General features: G+C 33.6%; 1 protein-coding gene across 9 annotated transcripts in view; it reads right to left on the reverse strand.

Annotated features, from left to right (window-relative positions):
• Nucleotides 1-26254, reverse strand: part of CDH18 (cadherin 18) — a 1026794-nt gene that overhangs the window by 22162 nt on the left and 978378 nt on the right. For all 9 annotated transcript variants that reach the window (XM_021076963.1, XM_021076971.1, XM_021076964.1 and 6 more), the window contains one exon: nt 17318-17435. In XM_021076963.1, coding sequence (XP_020932622.1) covers nt 17318-17435 — 118 coding nt within the window. The remainder of the gene's footprint in view (nt 1-17317; nt 17436-26254) is intronic.

Below are 26254 nucleotides of genomic sequence, written 5' to 3' on the forward strand. Positions count from 1 at the left end.
GTATACTTTCAGCCTCTATATTTCTACAAGGACTGAAGGCTACAGAACACAATAGTAAAATACAAGTAATAAAGTGCTTCTAAACCTTAGATACGATTTTCTTTATTGTTCTTCCAGATATAATTTTCTTGAACTAATAGTACCTGCTGTATTATTTCTTTGTTCAATAATTTGAAAGAAATTGAAGGGTTCTAATCTCCATGCTATTTTCATAAACTATAGCACTGTTTAAGTTAAAATAAGGCATGATTTAAAAATATTCCCTGGAGCAAAAAACAAATCCTATATTAAAGTCCAAAATTACCTTATATTTTAGAAAGTATTAAAACCATGTTCTTCAAAACCCTTAAATTATTAGATGCCCATATACTTCCTGCCATTTCAGTGGTTTCCTTATTCGATAATGCAGTCATAAAGAAAAACTTTATCATAAGTATAGCCTAGTAAATGATTAAAATAATATTTCCAAATCTATCTTAACAGCAGAAGCATTTTAGATCTTCAGATATGGTTTTCAAATTGAACTATTTTTTTAAATCTGTCTAAAGATTAAACTAGGAGACATAACCTTAATTTCCACCAGGCAAATAAATATGCATAGTTCATATTGTTTTCATTTTTATCTGGTCTTCCAGCAGCAACATGATCCATTTGTAATTTAACTATTATTAGAGCCTATGCAGGAAACAATGGTCTTTTGCTTTCCTGCAAAATTCTTTTCACATAATAGGTACTTGATAAGTAGCGATTTGAACTATGCTCAGCAGGAACTTGACTTCTGTTACAGTTTCCTTGTTATTCTGTCATGTATTAAGAAATTAAAACTGAAATGAACTAATCTATCTTGATCTCCTCATGATTTCTGCTGAAGGTCTATTATTTTCTCCTGTTACCAACATCCACTTCTTTTAATCTTAGAACTGCCCTAATCTCACTTTTAAGACCCTGGATTCTGCCTGTTCATTTAAGTTTATAAACCTCCTCCTGGCCTCAGGTGTGTTTCTGCCAAACCACAAATGCATGATCCAATATCATTATGTTCCTATTTGCACCCTTGAAGGTCACCCCTTTGACAATATGCCACACTCCTTTTTGATAATTTTAAAATCCTAAATAAACACAAACATCCATTGTCTAAAGATCTTGATATCAGATTCATAAGTAATGCTGGTTGGTAAATAGTTATAACCATAGGTAATGTAACTTTGACTTTGTTATCATAGGAGACTAGTAATAAATTTATTAAAATACATATTTTATTAGATGCTATAGAGTAGCTATTCTAAGTTTATTTTGCTATTTTCTTTTTTCTTTTATTTTTTGTCATTTTAGGGCAGCACCCATGGCATATGGAGGTTCCCAGGCTAGCGGTCTAGTCAGAGCTACAGCTGCAGGCCTATGCCACAGCCACAGCAACGCCAGTTCCAAGCCAAGTCTGTGACCTACGCCACAGCTCACGGCAATCCCAGATCCTGAACCCACTGAGCAAGGCCAGGGATCAAACCAGCAAACTCGTGGTTCTTAATCAGATTCGTTTGTGCTGCGTCACGATGGGAACTCCAATTTTGCTATTTTCTTTTGAGCTTTATTCTCCCCCTCAAAGGAGGAAAATATCTCTTTCTGAGAAGAAGCTACCATCTATTATAAACTTATTAAAACCACATTTGAAAAGTTCCCTCTGTGTTGCAACTGGATCAGCAGCATCTCTGAAGCTCCAAGGAGTGCAAGTTCAATCGCCAGTGCAGCATAGTGGGTTAAAGGATCCCATGTTGCTGCAGGTGCTTCATAGGTCACAGTAGTGGCTAGGATCTCACCTCTGGCCCAGGAACTTCCATATGCCACAAGGGGGCCAAAAAAAAGAAAAAAAAAAAAAAACTTTGAGTACTGCTCATTCCTTCTCTTTGCCATTAATTATGCCTATTTATGATATATAAGACTCTGTATACTAGTGACTTAAAAAGAGAACATGAATACATATAAAACAAAAATATGAACCTTGAAGAATGTCAGGAAATCTGCTCATGAAAAAACATATAATTTTTCATAAGGTATTAACTTAGGTGAATACAGTGATAAGAAAAAAAGAGTTTTTAAAATAGAAATCCAACCCCAAATTCAAATAATTCATAAGCATGTCACAGTAATATAATATTTGAAGAAACTCTAAAGTACAGATAGGAGCAGTAGTTTACAAAAAAAAAGGAATATGAACCTCAGGAGAAACCCTCTAGTCATTATTTATCACGTACCTTTAACAAATACCATATTTTTAAGTGGGAAATGGATGAGTCAAAGTACAATAAATTATGTTTGGAGTCATGATATTTATAAACACTGAAGGAAACTGTAAAGATAAATCCTTAGAGAGTTTTAAAAAGTGAACACATAATCCTGTTTTTACAATTTAAAATCCTGGTTTAAAGTTCCCTCTGCCTTAAAGCAGAGGTAGAGTTGATGACTCCTGCAGCATTATGTGATTCTGAGCAAGGACGGAATTAAGCCAAAAGTGTGTACCCTACATTTTCACAATGGGGAAGAAAAACAAAGTGGCATGGAATGGTAAAATTAATCATTTTTATTGCTTAGAATATGTATCAGTTGTTTTGTTTCATTTTGGGTTTTTTTGTTTTTTTTTTTTTTTTCTCTTTTGCTGTCACTGTGAGTAGGATATAAGAAGGTGATGAGAGATGCAGGGTGACAAACTCATTAGGAAAAAATACATAGAATTTTTTAAAAATCAACATAGGTTAAGTCACTAAGGAGAAAATAAAAGCATACTTTTTTTTTCCTTTTTCTTTTTTCTTTTTAAGGCTGCAGCTGCAGCATATGATAATTCCCAGGCTAGAAGTCAAATCAGAGCTGCAGCTGCAAGCCTACACTATAGCCATGGCAATCCTGGATCTGAGATGCATCTGCACCCTACACTACTGCTTGCAGCAATGCCAGATCCTTAACCTGCTGGGTGAGGCCAGGGATTGAACCCACATCCCCATAGATTCTAGTCAGTTTCCTAACCTACTGAGCCACAGTGGGAATTCTAATACTTTTCTATGTAGAACAAAAGACTCACTAAAACAAACCATTACATTTGGAGGTCACACTTTCACATTTTAGGGTCATGATGGCTTATGCACTGTTTGCCTTCTCACTAGTCACTAGTCAAGCTTTGAGTCTCCCCCCTCCCATAAAGGATAGTGTGGTTCTATCAAATATGATTGGAGAGATGCTTGTGAGTGAATACCGAGATTTGACCCGAATGAGAAAGGAGATGCATAGCTGAACAAAAACAGCACATCTCAGCCTTATCACTGACTGTGGGGCCTCTGGGCAGAGCTGCTCCTACACCCACGAAAGGATATTTGAGGCATCACTTGCAACTATACTCTCAGGACAGACTGTGTGTGCTATTTTATTTAGGAATGGGAGAAACACTACAAGGTCTCTTGAACCCCTGTGGATAAAAAGAGAATTTTAAATGGTTATAATCTACAGAGAAATTAAGCACATTACACCACCAGCTGTGAGCTCTCATTTGAAGGACAAAAATAAATGTTGGGAATATTGACAACCAGGGATGCAACGATGCCAAGGAAGTACAAAATAAACATAAAATCTCTTGTGGTTACCAACATGTATCAAACTAAATAACTGCATTTCACTACCAGTGGAGTGTGAAATCTGAAAGAAAAGACCTCAAATACATCTTCTTAACAGCTCATATTCAAATGTGAAAATCTTCCTTTAAGATCAGTGCAATGTAAATTTAGATATTTGTTAGATATTTGTTCACCAAATCCAAACACCACAAAGGCAATATTTTATGACAATGGCTATTAAGTATTTTGCTAAAAATTGTGAAACTTATAAATAACGTGACCTTCATTTATGGAAGTATGTTACAAAGAAATAATAAAAAGTAATAAAACCAAGGGGGAAATATTTTAAATACTGTAACGAGGTGAAAGTGACAGTCTATATTATCTTCTGTTTAAAATTGAAAATGGTCATTTTCAACACAGTTTGTTCATTATTTTAAGAAGAATGTGCTATTTGACTCCATTCTCTCTTTTGTTTTTCATTTTTAAAGATTGAAAATGTCTACAGAAATGGAAAACACATATCTAAAGAAGAAAACCTAGAGACATAGGTAGCAAGTGTTCTTGATAGCAAATTATCCACATAATTATGATGAGAATTTTCAGTCAGAAAAGCACATTAGATGTGATTTAGAACCCTGCAAACAGAGATACAAATATATGCATAGTAAAAAAAGACCTCTTCCCCTACTGAAATCTGTAAGATTTACAAATGCACTTGACAACTGGAATTAAGCCTAGGAATTAGTATGGTAATTCTCCTTGCATCAAATAAGACCTAGTCCCTAAAGAGGCAGCCTAAAGATCATGAAGCAGAACAGACTTGTAGACTAATGATGATTTGATATTGGTGGATTAGGCTATACTTTTCTACTACAAAAATAATGAAAAAAGGTATTGTATGCACAGACCTCAGGAGTAACCCTAGCCTCACATCGCGACTATAGTTCATTATTTGCTATAGATATTTGGTTAAAAGTTGAAAATATACAATTAACTTTTTGATGTCAGAATGAAAAGTTTAGCTATCACAAATTGAAGGGAATATAGTTGTAGGAAATACTACACTTTAATCAGAAAACATATCATGTTTTCATTGGTTTAAGGTAATACAATTTTTAATTGCTGTGTTTCCTATTTAATAAGTAAGGGGTCATAACTTGCCAGATACATATTGAAGATCATTGTTTAGTACAATTTTTTCCTTTCAACACAATTTAGTAGTAGAGCAACAAAAGGATTAATGGCAGAGTATCTTATTTATTTTGGGGGAGCACCAAATGTATCATAGTATTTAATACTTAGTGTTTTTAACAGTGAATTAAAACGCCTGTATCTTGGTTTTGCTACATCTCCCTGGCTAAATTCTTAGGACTAATGTTGCCTTCTGTCATCTCCATGCTGTCTTCATTCTCCACCTAATTAAAAAGTCTTCTTTGATTTGCCCTGCCCCAAGTCAAATCATGTTCCAATTCTTTTAAAGATATGACTTTTAGTGACTTTTCTAAAGTAACACATGTCACAGCCTTCAGTTGCAAGTTACACTTCATATCTTTATTTTCCCAAATAGATGGGAAGTCCCTTGACAGCAGGAGTTGTGTGTTTTAATTCTTGCATTCTGGACAGCTTAGATCACTGCCTCCTACACAGACAGTGCATAGAGCCTTGAAGATTGAATGGCAGGAGAAAAACAATGTTAACTTAAGAGCTGACTATAGAATTTCTTTCAGAGGAAAAACATTTTAAGAATGGAGAGAATGGTGGTGAATAGTAATATAGTGTGAGGCTAGAGTAGAACATTCTGGGCAGCCAATGTAAAATGTCAGAGAAGAGGATAAGGCTGTTTGTGTGTGTGTGTGTGTGTGTGTGTGTGTGTGTGTGTGTGTGTGAGATGTTTTTATTCATTTTAATTTTGATACGTGAGTATATTCTTATTAAAAATATTCAAAGTACATTACATAGACATTCTTTAAGAAGTATTGTATTTCCTAAAATATAATTCTATAATAATATTTTCACTGCTTTTATGTGAAATATAACAACACAAATCATTTCCTTATAATACTTAAGTATATTTATTTTAAATTGTCTTTACTTTTCTGAAATTTATTTTTGTTTTATTTTCATTTGGCTGCTAGCTTTAAATATTTTGTCAGTGGAATTTTCCTATAATTGGAGTTCTCATCATGGCACAGCAGAAACAAATCCGACTATGAATCATGCTGTTGCAGGTTGGATCGCTGGCTTTGCTCAGTGGGTTCAGGATCTGGCGTTGCAGTGAGCTGTGGTATAGGTTGCAGACATAGCTCGGATCTTTCGTTGCTGTGGCTATGGTGTAGGCTGGCAGTTGTAGCTCTGATTCAACCCCTAGCCTGGGAACCTCCAGAGGTGTGGCCCTAAAAAGCCAGACAAAGAGGAATTTTGCAATAATTGATACAATTTTTATATTCTCTGAAGCATTTAGTATTTTAAAATATACTTTCCTTATTGTCACATGAATGTTATTGTAAATAGATCTATTTTATTGTATTTTGTTTTTTCAAGAACTGCTAACATGTCATTGACTATTAGTTTGTAATTTTGCAAATGAGTACTTCAGTGCCATTTACTCTCTTTATAATTTTAATTCATTGTCTAGAATCTTGTAAATGTACTTCTTACTTCACAAGTTAGGGAATTTCTCTGGGATTACATACATATTTTAGAATCTTAAACCTGTATATTTCTTTACTCAAAGTAATTCCTTCAGATATTTCATTATTATTTTTTCCATCTATTTATTTAATTTTCAGTTATCATCAGTGCACTCTTTATAATTTGTAGCACTTTGTGTGTGATTTCAAATTCTTTATATTTTGTTCTCTCCTTGTAAGAATGAAGCAGTAATAATTGCCTCCCTATCTGCATTTGACAAAAGAGGAAACTGAGACACACTGGGAGCCAGAACTTGGCCATGGCCTCACAGATAATCAGCAAAGGAACCAGGTTTCAAATTGAAGCAACCTGTTTCCAAAGTCTAACTCTAAAACATCCTTCTATGTTGGTTATGCAGCTACCTTTTCTTTCATTTTTTTTTAATTTAATGAATATTTATTGAAAATATTCTCTGTGTCTGGCAGTATGGTAGCAGTTAGGAATATAGCAGTAAATAAGTCAGGCACAAATCCCTGTCCTCACGGAGCTTACGGTCTAAATGAGGAGAGTGTGATATGAGCTATGATGAGGGAAGTGCAGGGTGTCATATAACTACTTCTCTCATTTTAAATCATACATCTGCTCTGGTTGATGACTGTGGGGGTACTGGGTGTTAGGTGACTGAAGTGCTGGTCAGTTTGTTCTCTGGGGCACTGAATTGTCCCAGAGTTATGATTCCAAGTATAGATGGAGAAAGTGCTCCCAATACGTTGGTGAAAAAGGGAAGTGAGTGGTACGTAATAGGAGCCAGGAGAGGTAGCAAAATGCCACAAGACTCAAATGAGCAGAGAGGTGCCCAAGGACACTGACTCTAACTCCCAGGTCACCAAGAGAAGGAATGATGGAGAAAGCACTGTTCTCTTGGGCACAGTAGCCTCCTTTATGCTCTTCCTGATTACTAATTCAGAATTCAGCAGTGTCCATTTGAAATGTATCATCTTCCCAGAATTTTTAAATTGGTAATACTTTCATGTATCAACTCAAAAAATCTTTTTTTTTAAGTATGGTTTTCTCTTTCTACTTTTAAGTACACCTCAGTATATGTTAACTGCCTCTCTTCTTCAACCTGCATGACTCTGCAGTGTTCTGTGATTTTCCACTTAGGGAAGTTCTTTGAGTTCTGATTCCCAGAGATTCCTTCAATATAGTAAAATTCAGTTGGGTTAGTACTGAAATTTCCTCTTAAGACTCTCAACGCTACCCTGCTTTGGAGGTAATTTTTTAGGATCCATCCATAGGTTATATTTATTTAGCTGTACATGTTATCTCAGTAAATATTTTTGTAAAATCATGAGTTTCACATCACTTTTTAGGCTATGTTTTCCTTAATTCTGTTATCCCTATCTATCAGATATTTGTCAAGTTGGGCTGCTCTTTCCATGCCCTCTGCTCACCCCTATTCTTGCTAATAGTTTGTGCTTTGAGCACATAGCAGGCATGGAAGAGTAACAGAGAAAACAAAAGCCAGAGAAATAGGGAAAAATTGATTGAATTGGTAAATAGCACAAAGAGTGACAATGTTGTATACCTACTCTCAAAATCCTGAGAAGTTTTGGAGCGAATCTTGGTCTTGCTCAGTACATAGGATGGGATTCTGAACCCATTTTAATTAAATTTTTAAGAACAAATGTCTGTAGCTTATCAGCAAACAACCAGGCAGCCAGCATCTCAATGACAATTAGATTGTTAATGAACTGTGTACTTTCTTCCAGTTTATATCTCAACTATTTAATGAAACTTGCCAAATGGTTCTGGCAGTACAAAACGTGGGTCTATATAAAACTGTAGTTTTTGACTAGCCAACACTCCCACTCCCTTGTCAGTAACTAAGAGAAAAGACCAAAATCTTCAAAGAAATTTCTGTTTAATGCCATTAAAGAAATGCTGAAGTAAAAGAAGTTGAGGGGTAAGATTCCAGAGAGGGCAAAAAAACTGTGTAGAGGTGAACTGTTGATTACAGTGTTCCTTGTTTATGCTAGGAACTCAAAAGAAGCTGGAATTCAAGTGGGGACAGTGAAAATAGGAGAAGTTTTAGAAGGCTCCTGGGCCTGCAATCATATTGGAAATTGAAGGACCTTAAACACAGGGATGATTCTCCTTACAGGCATTTGTTAAAGTGAAAGCTTAAAGTTAAATTGAAAGTTTCATAGAGATCTAAGACACTAAATAGGAAAAGCCCTGGAAGACAAAGAAGAGATTTTTTTCATCCATCTCTTCTTTTTGAACAGACAATGATGGCCCTCCTGCACAAATAGGCTCTGAATTTAAAGCCCTTGAGGGCCAGGCCCTAGGGACAGATAAATCAGAGATAGACTGAATCTAAACAAAAACTGCAAGTTAGCATTGATTTAGCTCTAACCCGATTGGATTGAAGTAAGCCATACCTCCTTTTATCTTGGCTTTGCTTAATTGTGCTGTGCAAATATTATGTTTTTTACAAATTGAAGGTTTGGGATAACCCTGTATCCAGAAAGTCTCCTGGTGCCATTTTTCCAACAGCATTTGCTCACTTGTGTTTGTTTCTGTGTCACCTTTTGATAATTCTACTAATATTTCAAACTTTTTCACTATTAGTTTATTTGTTATGGTGATCTATGATCAGTAACTTTTGATAGTACATTGCAAAAACATGATTCACTGAATGTTCAGATGGTGGTTAGCATTTTTTAACAATAAAGTAGTTTTTATAAAGTGTGTGCTTTTTTAGGCATAATGCTATTTCACACTTACTGGACTACAATATAGTATAAACATAATTTTTATATGCACTGCAAAAAATCATGTGACTCACTTTATTATGATAATTGTTTCATTGTGGTAGGTTAGAATTGAACGCACAATATCTCTAAGGTACCTTTGTAATAATGCCCTTCTCTAGCTGCTCATCCAAGAAAATGAACAATCTGTGTTACCTTTTGAGTCTCTTCTAGATTTAGGCACTGTGTGACACTCAACTAAAAATTACTAGACATATTAGGAAACAAGTCTTATATCCCAATCCTGTCTCTCCAGTACCCTTGATGAAAAACCAAAACTAAACCTATCACTTTATAGAAAAAAATACAGTAGCTGATAATGACTGTGAAATCACCAAGATTAATATATTTAAGAAAATAGAGAAAAGAAAGATAGAAAACATAAAAGAAAGGATAGAGAATTTTACCAGAGATCTATATCTCTATTAAAAAAAAAAAGGCTATCAATAAAAAATGACTATCAAAAGCGTGACCGTTTGGACCATTTTTTTTTTTTTCAGTGAATATATTTGATTTGATAGGGCACTTACTTCCTTGAGAAAAGTATTAGCTGCATGCTGGTATTTTCTACCAGTATATTCCCAGCATATGCCATAGTGAATAATAAAATAAAATAGACTGCAAAGAAAGAAACTTTTATATAAATAGGATGGAACATTTAAGAAAATATTTGTTCTCCAATGTTCAGAATAATTAATTAATTGATGAGGGATGAAACCTGATGCAGACAAGATCTAACAAATGGTAAAGATCTGGAGCAACATGGAAGCACTGTCTTAAATTTAAGTATCTGTCAAGCAGATCTAGTTGGTAAACAGGAGAATCCCACCAAAGCTATAGATGGAGGAAGATCTTTTTAGTTCCTATGAGGACATTAGCTATCATTCTAGAGCTAAACACTAGTAAGGTATCTGTCTCTGGGGTTCAGCTTTTATTAGGGTCAAGGGTGTGGACCTAGGATTTCTCTAGCTCACTCCTTATAGATGAATTTAACATAAGAGCAGGAATTTAAATTTTAGGAAGAGGTGAAAAAAGACAATACAGCCCAAATGATCAATTACTGAAATCACCCCAAATCTCTAAAACAAAGGGCAGTGGGGGAGCTGGCGTGTTATCTACTATTATCTGGCAATGGTTTTATTCAAGACAGTCATCTTTGAAACAAAAGGGATGCCTCTTTGAAGTGGATCTCTCTGTTGATTAATCAAATTTTAATCAGGTAGTTGCATTAAAAAAAGAAAAAAGAAAAGTCAGCCGTAAGGACTTACACTACATTTCTATCTTTATAATATCATTTCTATAATAGAGGAAACAATAAATTATTCCTTGAGTTAATATTCTGCTCGATATTGATGGAAGTAAGAGTCCCATATAGTAAATACATCCCATTACAGGTAGTCCAAACACCCACTGCTTTAGTTGATAGCCATTTCTTCCTTTTATAGAGATGTAAGTCTTTATAATGTCTTTTATCTACTAGGATATGCCCTCTTTTACTCTCTTTCCACTAACTATGACTTCTTTCAGCTTCTTTTCCTACATTCTTGCTTTTTTCAATCCTTTATCATTTGCATTTTATTAATAGACTATTAAATTTAGTTATGATTAAAGTTATATTTAATTTATAGAGTAATATGGAAATTCGAGCATTTTGGTTTACCAATGTGGTAAATACATTGTTTATCTTTTTTAATATTTTCATTAACATTTCCTTTTATAATGGTAAATTTGAACTTTATTGGATATTTTTCCTCTGATGAGCTTAAAAAAGACTTTTTGTTAATTTAATTGGTTTCTACCATCTTAAATTGTATCTGATTTGCTATTTATTCATGTTTTTTACATATAGGAAATCTAGCCATTTGAGGCATTTATTTGTATTCCAAAAATCTGGCAATCTATCCCTTTGTTTCCTAAGATGTTTCTATGGATTCTCTTAAATTTTCGCAAAGACAATAGCATCATTTGTTAACAATGATAATCTTGTGTTTTCTTTTTATTATTGTTCCCTTTTTTTTTGTTTTTGTTTTATCTTTTGTGATTGAGGAGAACATTCAGTACAATGATGATTAATTGTAGTGATTGAGAGTATCCTGAGACTAGAAGAATTGGCCAGCTGAACCCATCAGAAATTGCTAATTCTTAGAAATGTAAGCTAAAACAATTAATAAATGTGTATTATTCTAAGAAAACAAGTTTTGAATTTGTTTTGTTTTTTAGCAATGGTTTTTTTCTTAAAGTGATAGCTAAACATTTCTAACTTTTTATGTAAAACTTCCTGTTACATTTTAAATTTGGTATATCTCTTGCAAATAGCATGTAACAATATAGTTTAAAAACATAATGAAATACCTTTTTTCTTTTTCTTTCTTTTTCTATGGCCACATCGGAGGCATATGGAAGTTCCCAGGCTACAGGGGTCGAATCAGGGCTGCAGCTACCTGACTACATTGCAGCACAGCCGAGCCAGATCCTTTAACCCACTGAGGAGGCCAGGGATCAAACCCGCATACTCATGGATACTGGCATCCTCATGGATACTAGTTGGGTCCTTAACCTGCTGAGCCATGACAGAAACTCCCCAAAATATTTTTAAGAATGATATTTAATCTGTGACTATGGTATATTCGAACTAGTTTCTACCCTTTATAAAAATGTTTTTATTGCATCTACTTTGCATCTTTTATTCTACTTTCTGGCCTTTGTTCTATTGATAAAATAAGCTTTATTTTTTAACTTTTAAAAAATCTTTCCTTGCTTTGGAAATTACAGATTCTCATTCTATTAAGTTAGTGTTAACTCTTCAATTTTTAACATTTGAAATAAAATATTAATTGCAAGAATTTTTTTGTCTGTTATTCCTTGCAGTGATCCTAAAATCAAAGATTAATACAATATTTGCCAAAATGTCAGTAGATAAAAATGAAAGTTTCTTTATTATACAACAGAAGCAATCTCTAATAAATGTCCTCCCTTAATTCCTGATAGCTTACCAAGCTAACTAAATATAGAGAAGTTTGACAATAGAAAATTATTTTCCTTTAGCAGTTTGAGCATGAAATTTTTATCAACTACTGTCATCTATTTTGCTTTTAAAACAGGAATCTACTTTAGATCTAATTATTGTTGCTTTTTGAATATTGGGCCTTTTCTTTTTGATTAGTTTATTTTTTCTCTTTATTTGAGGTTTGGAACTTTTCAACTGGCATATCCAAGTATAGCTTTGATTTTGTACTTGCCTTTTGGTATTCATGTTTATTGTGAAGGTCTACATATTTTAAAATTTAAAAAATTGCCATGCAATTTTATCTACATATATTGCTTGTAGTTATAACTTCTTCCTCATTTTTCTGGATATTTTATATTCCATATCTGTTAAGTGTTCTAATGATTTTTAAAAATTTGAATCTACCTTAACTTTGCTTGAATTTTACATTTGACTTAAGTCCTGCTTTGTGTCCAGGCTAGAGGTAATACTGTATATTAATTTTTTTATTGTTTTTTCTCTGTATCTCTGTGTATGTATGTGTGTATATATACCTTTACCTATATACATATATACCTTTATACATCATGTGTATTTATAAATATATATTTATACCTAATTAAATTTTAAATATATGGTTAATTTACATCTCTATATAGATATAATTAAATCTATATTTTCTGAATATAATTCTATGGAGATTTCTATATATTTAATAGTTATATATACTTTTATGTATGCATATGATCTGTATACATACATATATGTATATAAAACAAAATTAAAATTTTTTAACTCTCTATATTTACATATAAGTATATGTGTAATACTAAACTTCTATATATTTTCATATCACATTATATACTTTTATATCTATCCAAAATTATAGTTCTATTTTGGATAAAGATTTTAAAATTATTTTTATACCAACATTTTCTTACATTATTGTCTTACTTCATGTAATCACTTCTTGATCTTTTCACAAGACAGTTTTTTTTGTTTTTTGGGTTTTTTTTTGTTTTTTTTGCTTTTTAGGGCTGCACCTGAGGCATATGGAAGTTTCCAGTCTAGGGTGGAATCGCTACAGCTGCCAGCTTACACCACAGCCACAGCAACTAAGGATCCAAGGAGCTTCTGCGGTGTACACCACAGCTCACAGCAAATGCCAGATTGGTGACCCACTGAGCAAGTCCAGGGATTCAACCCACATCCTCATGGATACTAGTGGATAAGTTTCTACTGTGCCATGATGGGAACTCCTGCTATTTTCTTTTTTTTTTAATGTTAAACATACTTATATCAGGGTCCTTTTCTCTTCATTTATGTATTTTGTATTTCTCAGAGCAAATTCATTTTCTGACATTTCTTATTATTTACTGTCTTTTAATTTTTTGATTTTCAGGCTTATCATATACAACAAAATGCATTTCTCTGTCTTGTTTTGGAAATAGCTTCTTCTCTCCACTCACCCTTTGCTATAAAGAAGTTTGGGAGATGCCGTTAAACCAATGGTTTCCTGATCATTCATTCCCTCTGGCTTGGAGTTGCTTTCTATTCTCTGAATATGCACTTTCATGTAAGAAGTGGGCACAGAAGAAATAAAGGTTTTAATTTTTCCTTTTATATTTATTTATGTTCTAGGGGCATGTAAATGTCAACTCAGCCCCAAAATTCAATCCCAAACTACAGAACCCAGCAGGTCTGGATTTGCTGACTTTTACTCTGCGTTTTTGTTCTGGTTTTTGTTCAGAGAGGTGTTTATGTACTCATTAATGTATGTATTCATTTTGGTATGGCTATCCCATTTTAAACTTACTCTTCGTATATTATTATTCATAACTGTCTTGTGTTTGGAGAACAAACCATTTTGACCCTAATGCTTTTACACATAATATCATTAATTCTTCCAATACTACAGAGTTGGTATTTCAAACCTCAGCTTAAGGAGGTAAAAACTGAGGCTCAGAGAAGTTGAGTGGCTTGTCTTATCTGGGATATACAAGGCTGTTTGCTCAAGCATGTGTTTTCACTTGTGCACTAGTATCTTTTCTTAAGCAAATCACTGCTTTTTCTATCCAAAAGAAATTATTTGTGTTATTTATAATTCCATTAATTCTCTAAAATCTTTAAAATAAATTAATGCTCCATCATTATTTGTGTTATTTATAAAGAAAGAAATTATTTGTGTTATTTATAATTCCATTAATTCTCCAAAATCTTTAAAATAAATTAATGCTCCATCATAAGTGACTAGACACAGTTCCCAGTGCTACACAGCAGGATCTCATTGCTAATCCATTCCAAAGGCAATAGTTTGTACCTATTAAGCCCAAGCTCCCCAACCACCCCACTCCCTCCCACTCCCCATTGGCAACCTCAAGTCTCTTCTCCAAATCCATAATTTTCTGTGGAAAGATTCGTTTGTGCCATATATTAGATTCCAGATATAAGTGATATCATATGGTATGTGCCTTTCTCTTTCTGACTTATTTCACTCAGTATGAGAGTGTCTAGTTCCATCCATGTTGCTGCAAATGGCATTGTTTTGTTCTTTTTATGGCTGAGTAGTATTCCATTGTGTATATATACCACATTTTCCTAATCCAATCTTCTGTCAAGGGACATTTGGGTTGCTTCCATGTCTTGGCTATTGTGAATAGTGCTGCAATGAACATGTGGATGCATGTGTCTCTTTTAAGGAAAGTTTTATCTGGATATATGTCCAAGAGTGGGATTGCTGGGTCATATGGTAGTTCTATGTATAGATTTCTAAGGTATCTCCATACTAATCTCCATAGTGGTTGTACTAGCTTACATTACCCCCAATAGTGCAGGAGGGTTCCCTTTTCTCCACACCCCTTCCCTCATTTGTTATTTGTGGACTTATTAATGATGGCCATTCTGACTGGTGTGAGTATCATAATGTATGAAAATACATTGTGCGCATGTATGTGTAACTGGGTCACCATGCTGTACAGTAGGAAAAAAAATTGTATTGGGGAAATAACTATTTTAGAAAATAAAAATAAAATAAAATAAAATAATAAAAATAAAATAAAATAAAATAATGAATTAATTTATTTTAAATAAATTTTAAAATAAATTAAAATGTCTTTATTCTTACACAGCTATCATCAGGCTAATTTAAAGCATTCATATATATGGTTAAACTAAATGTTAAAAAGTTTCCATTGGTATTATGAACACTTTCAAAAGAGTGTATATATGTTTGAGGAGAATTTCTTAAATGTGAGTTCCTAGCACTGGTCATGTTAAAATCACTGAATTGAGACCTTTTGAATAAATTCATTAGTTAAGTTAAAAAATTCCAGGCCTAATAATCTTGAATGAAGGATTTTAATCACTAATGTGGATTTCAACAACAGTAAAATTCTCTTGTTTCTCTAAAATATTTTGGGATTAAATAGCTTGACTATAATACATCTTAAAATCTAAGTCAATTTATCTTATAATATCATCAAATTGAAATTACTTTTACAATGTAAACTAAATTATTCATTGGAATGAAAAAAATCAACCGAAATATGATTTCTAAATATATATTTCTAAATATAATTTATAAATATAGTACATTTCAATCTACAAGGCAGAAAGCTGAGTACTCCCTAATTTATGTAATTATTTAAATATGGAAAAATATGAATTGTTTTTTTACATATTTAGCGTAGTAAACTATAATAAATATATTTGGGATGTAGACTTGGATGTTCAAATATAAATAAATGTGCAATAATCAATTAAATACAATTTTTCATACAGAAATATGCACAAATACGTAGTATCATAAGTAGAGCTGACTACAGGGATATTTAAAATGAGAAAGACAAATAAGTTTGGTATTTTCATATAAACCTTGTTATGGCTACATGCACAATTTAGTATCCTTGTTGTGATCATTTAAAGAAACTTAGGGATAATGGGAAGCATATTTTAGTGCATTCTCACTTTGTGATTTTATTTTTTCTTGTGTTTGACAATGCTTCTCCATGAAGGGTACAGGGAAGGAATTAAATGTTTACCCCAAAATGTACCTGCATCTGTTTCTTTGATGCGAATTGGTGCCAAGTGTTAAATCCCAAATAAGAGCTTATTCAGATAAATGGGATCAAAAAATAGTCTTGAGCAGAATAAAGGTGATGCTAATCAGAACAGTGCACATATTGAGTGACAATGTTGCCTTTACATACGTAGGAATGACTTTTACACAATCTGAGGCGTCTACCAAATAAAGCATCTAAGTTACGGTGAATTTTCTCTAGTTTTTTTCTTTTTTTTTTTTTCTTTTACAGCCGAACCTGCAACATATGGACGTTCTCAGGCCAGGGTCAAATGGGAGCTACAGCTAGCAGCCTGTGCCACAATCACAGCAACACTGCATCAGAGATGCATCTGCAACCTACATGGAAGCTTACAGCAACACTGGATCCCTAACCCACTGAGAGAGGCCAAGAATCAAACCTGCATCCTCACAGCGTTAATGTTGGGTCTTCAACCCCCTGAGCCACAACAGGAACTCTGAATCTTCCCTAGTTATGATGGTGTTCTTTTTGCCCCATGTAATAGAGAAGGTTAAAAAAATTAATTTTAAAATTTCCACAATCCTGGAAGTTACAAAGTGGTTCAGCACATTAAGATCTAGCATTGTTGCAGCTGTAGTGCAGGTTGCAAATACAGCATGGGTTCCATCCCTGGCCCAGGAACTTCCACATGCCAGGGGTGTGGCCAAAAAACAAACAAACAAAACATTTCCACAATGCTCTGTAATTATGCATATGTATCTACACATACTTCAGAAACTATTCATAATAACAAGAGGAAAGATAATGTGTACAGTATGTCTTGATAGCCCTGCTAATGCAAGATGATTCAAACATTGCATTTCCTTTCCTAACTGTCCCTAGGACATATTTTTCATTTTTCCTAATTTAAATTTTTTCTACCTCCTAGCAGTTGCAATAGCTCTCATAAACATGTTTGTCAGCTAAGATTTCTCTTAAAATTTGCCCAAGAGCATATTGCATGTACACGTCTTGTTTAAAGGGATGCTTCTGAATAATCTCAATGAAAGTTATTTGTATATATGGCTCAGTTTTAAATACAAGCTATTCACAGATAATAACACAATAACATCAAACTGACTTTGAATGTTGATTTGCACTCTGTTCATGGGTATATATGAATAAAGCAAAGCTGCTCAGGCCTACTCCATATCAAGTCAAAGCAGACACCACATAGATTAAAAATATATATGTATTCATGTTCACCTTCATTGTCCTTCAGAGTGAAGTTTGGGTTTACAGACAGGTGTTCATCAAGAAAGAAGTTAAACCTTGGTCCATTGGCAAAATCATCCTTATCGGTGGCACTGATGGTATGAATAACCTAAGGAAAAACAAAATTAAATAGTAAATTTAATTTGGCTTATTCCTTTGATTTCTATTATATTTTAACATTTTCAGTATCTACCTTGCACGTTTTCAAATTCTTAATCTAGTAAAAGTATCAGTTAGTGTGCCCTCCCTTGTATTAGTTTTTAGGAAACGTATTAGCCTACCTTATAATCATTCACATTTTATTTTTTAGCAAGACACAAACATTTAATTTTTTTCCTTTATCACCCACAGTAACTTGGGCCAATTAGTTGTAAGGTTTTGTATGAACACCTGTTTGGGGAGACATGAAATATTGTTTGTACGGATATAAAGATCCCAGTGTTAATGTAGAACAGCTTTTCAGTGCATGTTGTTCTCAGTTAGTAAATGCAAACGCAGTAGAGTCATAATTTTTCTTTCTAGGAGACTTTTGAGATCATAACCCAGCCCTTGTGTTTTTTTTTTTTTCCTGTCTTTTGTCTCTTTAGGACTTCACCCATGGCATATGGAGGTTCCCAGGCTAGGGGTCAAATCAGAGCTGTAGCTGCCAGGCTACACCACAGCTCACAGCAACAACGGATCCTTAACCCACTGAGCAAGGTCAGGGATCAAACCCGTGTCCTCATGGATACTAGTCTGGTTCGTTAACCACTGAGCCACAACAGGAACTCCCAGCCCCTGTATTTAAGAGATGAGGACCCTAAGTCCCCAAAGGAGTATGAAGTACCTCAGATCTGTAAAACAATGGCAGAGGCAAAACCAGACCACTCAGAGCTTTATGGAATATTTTTCATCTCTAGCAGCTGAGAGAAAGCAGTTTCCAAATTTGGACTGTATACACATTAATGAGAAAAGAAAGTTAGAATATATAAATACAAAATTCCCAGTAGCCTAAGAACAGTACACACATTCCAATAGATAGAGCCATTACAAATCTTAAAAATATTGAAAAAATAAGCAAGATAATATTTTCCTTTTGAAAAACATTAGTATCCTAATGCTTAGATGTCATCTGTCCAGCCTTTCTTTAGAGAAATTGAAAACAGAGAGAGGGAAAGTAGAATGCTAAAATAATATTTCATGCATATGAAATATAGCACATCCATTTAAAAAAATGAATATAATTTCTAAAAACATTTTACTCAATCTCACCCCATTTCCAAATACAGATGAAATAATCTACCCAGGTGTATCATAGTTAAAACCTAAATTCATCTCCAACTACTGAGCCCATTATTTTGTGAGGGAGATGAGGAGGAATGAAGGAGAATGTGTGGTCAGGGTAGGAGGACTAGGAAACCATGTTTTCATGAAGTAAACGTGAAGAAAGTGCTTCAGGATATAGCAATGATCAAGTTCCTACATATGTCCCCATGGCTCACTCCTTATAGCTTTCCCATCAAGGCTCAGAATTTATTTTCTCAGTAAGACATCCTGGGTAAAATCCTCTCCCCCCATATAATCTAAGAAGCTTCTATCATTCTGCTCATTAGTTCCCTCCCTATTATTTATTTATGAACTGAAAATCTACACATTTGCTGACCGATTGGTTTCTTTTTCTTTTAAATTATAACTAGTCTCCGGACAAATTTTTGTTGCTGTTATTGCCTTTTGACTATAAATAGAATAATTTCATGGATAAGCAGAAGCAATCTAGATGATTTTACTCAAGTGCAGGAAAAGCTCCAGAGTTCAAAGTGTACAAAATCTGAAGAACTAAATTTTCTACACATTAGTCTCTCAATATTAAATTTAAATTAAAACATCAATTTTCAAGGTTGTTTTCAGGGTTAGATAAAACAAATACAGTCAGCCCTCTGTATCCATGGGTTCTGAACTCTCCAGGAATTCAACCATTGTGGACAAAAATGTTTTTGTTTTTGTTTTTTTTAATTCTAGAAAGTTCTAAAAAGCAAAGCTTGAATTTGCCATGCATTGACAACATGCATTTTTAAATTGTATTTACAACTATTTACATAGCATTTACATTGTATTAAGTATTATACATATTCTAGAGAGGATTTAAAATATATGGGAGGATGCCAGTAAGTTATATGCAAATACTATTTTATACAATTTTATATAAGGGATTTGAGCATTTGTGGATTTTGGTATCCCCGAGGTGAAATGGGGAGAGGAGGTGTCCTAGAATCTGTTTCACATAGATATCAAAGGACAACTGTGTAAGTTTTTCTTCTGGAAAATAAATGTCCTCTCACTCACCCCTATTCTTCCTTAATTCATCATGACTCTCCAATTTGCAGTCCTATTTTCTCTAGGGTGCCTTATAACATACTGGCACATTTGCAAGTTCACTTCATATCCTAGAGTGTAATTTTGAAGGTGATTGGTAAAGAACAATGAACTTAAACAAAGTGATTTTATGTTTTCTGTTATTACATCTTTGGAACAATTTTTTTCCTTCTCATTTCATAGTTAATTTATAAGTTATTTTAGACATTCTTAATAATTTTACAAGCATGAGCTCATTCCATTTGCTCAACACTGATATTATATTTCATTTACAATTTTTCTGTTATCTCTAAAGATATAAATAGGCTTTCCATTTTTATACAGGTAATTTCAAACCTGAATTTACCAGGAAGCTTGCTGATGGCAAAGTTGCCTTCCCCAGAAAGGGGTCTCAGTTTCCTCTACAGAGTAAATGATAAGTTTATTATCACAGTTGTTTAAGCATGAATCATTCATCTTGAACTTTTGTAGAACTGTTGAACATATATCTTACTTATATGTTACCATAATATTTCCAAGGGGTGCTTCCAAAGCCTAGTATTTTTTTTTTTAATATAGAACTCTTAGGTATTCTCTTGATAAGAGAAGATATATTAAATTTCTTTTTTGTTTGTTTTACTGATCATCTTTTCTCTTTCATTAGGAAATGAAATTTCTATTAGAGATACCTAAGAAAACATACCTAAGAAGCTAATGTGTTTATGATTTTTAGAAGGCTTAAACTTCTGGTAGATATCTAGATAATTGCCACGTCTCCCTCATCAATATTTACTACCCTTTTATTGGAGTTATTGATTTATCTACACTGTGTTATCAGTGCTATCTGTGCAACTGATTACAATTCATAAAAATTTATTTTCTGACCTTCTTTCTTTCTATCTCAGCTTGGATGTTTTCTATCATTTGTACATTACGTAATAAGTGAGTAAAACTTTTAACTCTTTTTAGAGATAGGAAAAAAACATAGTCAGATTTAGTCTAACAAAAGGAGAAAAAATTCAAATTGATGGGTGGTATTTATAATAATTACCAGCAGTTTTTTGATAGCAATCATGAATAAGGATTCACTTTTGGTAGAAAGTAATTAAAACCAATTTTGTTATTTCTTTTATTAAATAAATGTATCTCTTTGTTTAAAAACACATTTAATCTATTAAACAAATGTGTTTAAAAACACATTTAAAATCCATTACTTCTAGAGTGCTTTATGTAACAACAGTTAATGTCAGAAATTTATACAAATATCACAGTGTTCTATCTAGTACATGAGCTAACTCTAAAAAACTAAAATTTAAACTAAAAAGGAAATTCTATGGAATGCATTATATCTGCTTTAAATTAATGAAGTTTATAATATGGTCATATGATCATTTATTTATTATCAAATAATATCAACTTTTGTTAGCTGAGTCTATCTTTGGCAAGATGTAAAACCTCTACTGATCTAGTTAACTTTTTTTCACACCAAGTTGTATTGTTAATAATTGGATGTGATGGGTCAGAGGCTGGTTTTATGTAAGAAAATGTTTTCCTTTTATATGTTATGTTTTCTAAGGTTATCTTTAGCAAGAAAAAAATACAGAGGGAAAATTCAATATGAATATGATAGAAAGCTTTCCGTTCATTTATTTTTCAAACTTTCTAGGTATAGGTATGTCTCAACTATTTTGAATTCACTCTACTATGGGAACTTATTTCAAATTTCATGCATGCATGGTTTTCTTTTTAATATTTTTTTTTCATGCAATCTACTTAAAAGTTCTTTTTTTTTCAGAACAGGAAAATATATTAACTCAGAGAAATATATTATTGAAGTTTATATTGATATCCGAATCGACCTGAACTCTGATGTTATATATGGTTTGAAATTCTGCTTTCAGAAAAGACCAGTCTCTTTGCCATAGTCCCATGCTGTTATATATAAATGCACAACATACATAATAGAGGCGTCTGTAGTTCTAAAAGCAATTGTCACAGAAAGAGGAACTGTCGCAATACAAATACACTTGAGAAAACCTATTTCACAAATCATTATTTAAATAGAGTTTCCTATCCCAACTCTGCTTCAAAATACACAAAGTTTCCCCAAAATGCTACAACCATAGCATTTCCCCAAAATGCTACAACTCATAATTGTAAATGAGCCAAAGACTGCAAAATTAAACAATAGCACATTTTCCCCTCAATGGGTTAATCATACTATTGACCACATATATGGGTCATGATTTGTTTAAATACAGGTTTAATGATCAATATCTTAAAAGTGATATTTTTATTCCCTCAACAAAAAATCTAAATTCATTTTGGTGAAATAGTAGGGAACAAAGCCTCAAACAACATAAAGAATCCAGTTATCTAAAATCATGCAATATGAAAGACAACAATGAGGCTAAATGGGAATATAGTTTTTATTTATTTATTTATTTATTTTGCTTTTTAGGGCTGCACCACAGCATATGGATGTTTCCAGGCTAAGGGTCTAACCAGAGCTACACCTGCTGGCCTACACCACAGCCACAGCAATAACAAATCTGTGCCACATCTGTGACCTACACCACAGCTCATGGCAAGGCCAGATCCTTAACCCACTGAGCAAGGCCAGGGATCAAACCTACAATGTCATGGTTTCTAGTCAGATTTGTTTCCACTGCACCACAATTGGGAACTCCTTGAATATAGTTTTTAAATAAGAAGAAGTAATCCTATAACTTAATCAAAATATATTAGAATTTCAAGTGCTAAGTCTAGCAATTACTTCTTGAAAGCAGTAACAGTTATACAAAGAAAAAAATAGTTTATAAATGGTTAATGGGACTCACAAAAGAAAGAAAGTTTTTCGCAAATTTAGCCCTCTCTTAAAAATGGAATAGGAAGGGAGGGGATTAGAGACAAGCAATGAACAGACAAGCAACAATAGTATGGCCTTGGGGCAGGATCCTAGATCCCCCTCGAGGGATACACATAATGACTAGCCATCTTATACACCTAAGAGAAAAGTTATATTCCTTATACTTCTGTTAGAAATGAATACTTAAAATTGAACAGCTTGGATCCCTTCCTTTTGCTTCTCCATCATTGGATTGCAGATTAAACACAAGCACTCCCACAAACTAAAGATGAGAACCCACAATTGCCTTTGTGTTAAAGATATTAGCATATGATGTTTCAGGAACTTTCCTAGTTTGTTCTGATCAATATGCCTTTTTCACAAGTACTGTTATTCTAGGCAGTAGAATACCACAGAAGACCATGGTCATGAGATCTCCTGACACAATCTTCAATGACTAAGATTCCCCCAAAGAGAATGCATGCTTGCCCTGATCCTGCTTCTCATCTGAAACCCTGTTTTCTCCTTTTAGAGTATAAAATTTCCTGCAATTCTTCCCCAAAGTGGGGCACAGGCTTTAAGGCAGTAGCCTGCTGTGGCTTTATTTGCCTGTCAAAGCCATAAAAGCTTTTTTTTTAATCCTTCACCCAAAACTCTGTCTTCATGTTTCTACTCAGCACAAGTGGACAGAGGTCAAATCTCAGCAACAGTGAGAATGCCTGAATGAACTTTTGAATGAGCAAAAAATAGACAAAATGAGAGATCAATGGAAATAGTCAAGGTCATAGGCCAATATGAAGAGAGTTCCAGCCAGAAAATTGAGACTACCATTTTTTTTTATTTTAGAGCATACGTTCATACCCACAGAAGTATCAACTGATCCTAGGGCAAGGGCTGAGTATCAGTTGCCCAGAAATTTGATGATTTCACCTAAACTTATAAGAATGGCTGTGAACTAGCAAATGTGAATTGCTTCTAATACAAGATCACACTTTATCCTTGAAGTTTTCAAATTGCCTTGAAGTATGCAATGAATGAATGAATGAATGAATGAATGAATTTTAACAATTTGAAAAAGAAACTAAAAGAAAACATCTAAAAATAGCTGATGATTTTTTATTTTTTATATCATATTTCAAATAATCCAAGTTTTAATTCTCCAAGTAATCTAGGAACCAAAGAAACAAAGATTTAGTGAGAGAAAGAACCTAAGTATGCTAAAGGTTTTTATGTATAAATCAGGTAATTGATACCTTTGAAAAGTAAAATTTATTTCTGGATATTTTATTTTCTTAATGTGATATGAAATGGTATAGTATTTGTTTTATTTTCTAATTGTGATATAAAGAAAAAGCAGTAATAAATTTATGTTGGACGTATATTTAGCACAAGTGTCAATTTCATTCACACATTCCTCTAGTGTATAGCATTGTTAAAGCAGGAAGATGACTAAGTATAAGCAGAGAAAGGGGGGGCATTGGGCCAAGTGGCAGGAAAACTATACATCTTATAAACAGCCAGGGTCCATGGGCAGACAAAGAAAAGTAGGAACCTCCAGACTAATAGGAAACTACACATTTTGGGTGATATGTGTCCTGGAGGCAGACAAAGAAAGGTGGGAAAAGGCAGAAATTTCTAGCATCCAAATGTAACCTTTGTTTCATTATGCACTCATTACAATAAAATTAGCCTTGCAGATAAGAAGTACCCATCATGCAGCAATACCACACCATGACACACCTTATCAAGGACAAAAATCCCTCCTCCATTCAGCAAGGTGAAGCTGAGATGAAAATTATGAAGTATGACCCCTAAACCCTTTGTTCCCCAATGAATATTCCTCCCCTTCATTTATATGCTCCTCATAACTGTCTTGTCAAAGAAACTCAGGGTAGCTGCTCACCTGTCTGTCCTTTCCCCCTCTTGGGGCTTATTCTCACTTAAATAAATACTCATTTTACTTTCTTGATCTCCCTGTCTCATTTCTGAATACCTTCTGCAACAAGACAAAAACCTTTCACTGGAAACAGTATTACCACTATTACTATTAATAGTATTGTTATTAATGAGTGCTTAGCTTCATCAAAATCTTTGGCTTCACCTAACAAAATGAATTTTAATTTTTCTCCTTTTTTTAAAGTATTATTTTTTTCTGGATTCTTTTTGGCAATATTTTATTTAGGGTATTTCTATGTTCAAAAAGAAGAATATCTATAATTAAAATTGTATCCTTAGATTTTGATTTCAAAGTTTGGTTGTTAGCGTAAATGAAAAAAAAAAAAAAAACTGATTTCCTCTTTATCTTTCTTTTTTTTTTTTTGTCTGTTCTTTACGCCTTTTCTTGGGCCGCTCCCGCAGCATATTGAGGTTCCCAGCCTAGGAGTCGAATCAGAGCTGTAGCCGCTGGCCTACGCCAGAGCCACAGCAATGAGGGATCCAAGCCGAGTCTGCGACCTACACCACAGCTCACGGCAACGCCAGATCCTTAACCCACTGAGCAAGGCCAGGGATCGAACCCGCAACCTCCTAGTTCCTAGTTGGATTTGTTAACCACTGGGCCACGACGGGAACTCCGCCTTTACTCTTTTTTCTATAGTATATCTTTATTATCATTCTATTGAAATATTTTCATTTTTATTATTTTTTTGACTCATGGCTTATTTAAAAATGCCTTTCTTCATTTCTGATGGAAATTTTTCTAGCAATATTCTTCAATTAGTATTTAGTTTTATTTTGTTGTAAATTAAAAAAAATGAGGCCAATAATTTGCAAATTATTAAAACTTGCTTTGTCCTAGATATGGTAAATTTTGGTCAATGTTTTATGTAAATTTTGAAAGAATGCATAATCTAAAGTTGTTCAATATGGTGTTCTACAGTTGTTAAACAGCAAAGTTTGTTAATTGTGGTATTACATTTTCAGTATCCTGTGACTTAAAAAATGTGCACAACTTAAAAGTTGAGTTGAGTTTTATTTGGGGTAAAATGAGTACTATAGCCTGGGTGGCAGCATTTCAGATAGCTCTGAAAAGCTGCTCTAAAGAGGTAGCGGGTAATGTCAGTATATATGTGATTTTGGTGAAGGGGGAGGTACATGCAGCAGCCATGCACGCATTTTTATAGAATCTTGCTGCTAGTTTCGTGAAGGTCAATGCTAGTCATGAAGAGGAATAGAAGTCACCATGAAGGATTTTAGTGCTTTTCTAGATATGAGGAGATGCAAGAATTGGCCTCATAAAATCTTCTCCTGAAAATACCTCACTATCTGAAGACTTGTTCTGCCAGTTTTCCCAGAACATAGAGTGTCTTGCTCATGATCTCCACCCTGAGCTCCTTTCAGGGGGTGTTGAGGTCAGAGGCTACAGTGGCTCATGATTGACACTCCTTGTAGAGGCAGATGGCAAGTGCCAATCTCCAGTTCACAATCTTTACTAAAATTGTATGTTATTATTTTGCGAGTTTCTTGCAAAACCATTCTAAACTCTCAGTACAATAATTGGCTTATCTATTTTTATTATAGTTCTATCAATTTTTGCTTTATTCAATTTGAGGAAATGTTAATAAGTACATAAAAATTTTAAATTGTGATTTTTACTTGCTGCAGTTACTTTTTATCACAAGGAATGTGCCTTTTTGTATACAGATTCTTTGATAAAGTTTTCTTTTTTTATGTGTGTGTGTGTGTGTTTGTAGTGGGCTGAGTATGTATGTAGGAGTTATTCAAGTAACTGGTATACTTATTCTTTCATG

The sequence above is a fragment of the Sus scrofa genome, chromosome 16 (assembly GCF_000003025.6).
Source record: "Sus scrofa isolate TJ Tabasco breed Duroc chromosome 16, Sscrofa11.1, whole genome shotgun sequence".
Taxonomy (NCBI): Eukaryota; Metazoa; Chordata; class Mammalia; order Artiodactyla; family Suidae; genus Sus; species Sus scrofa.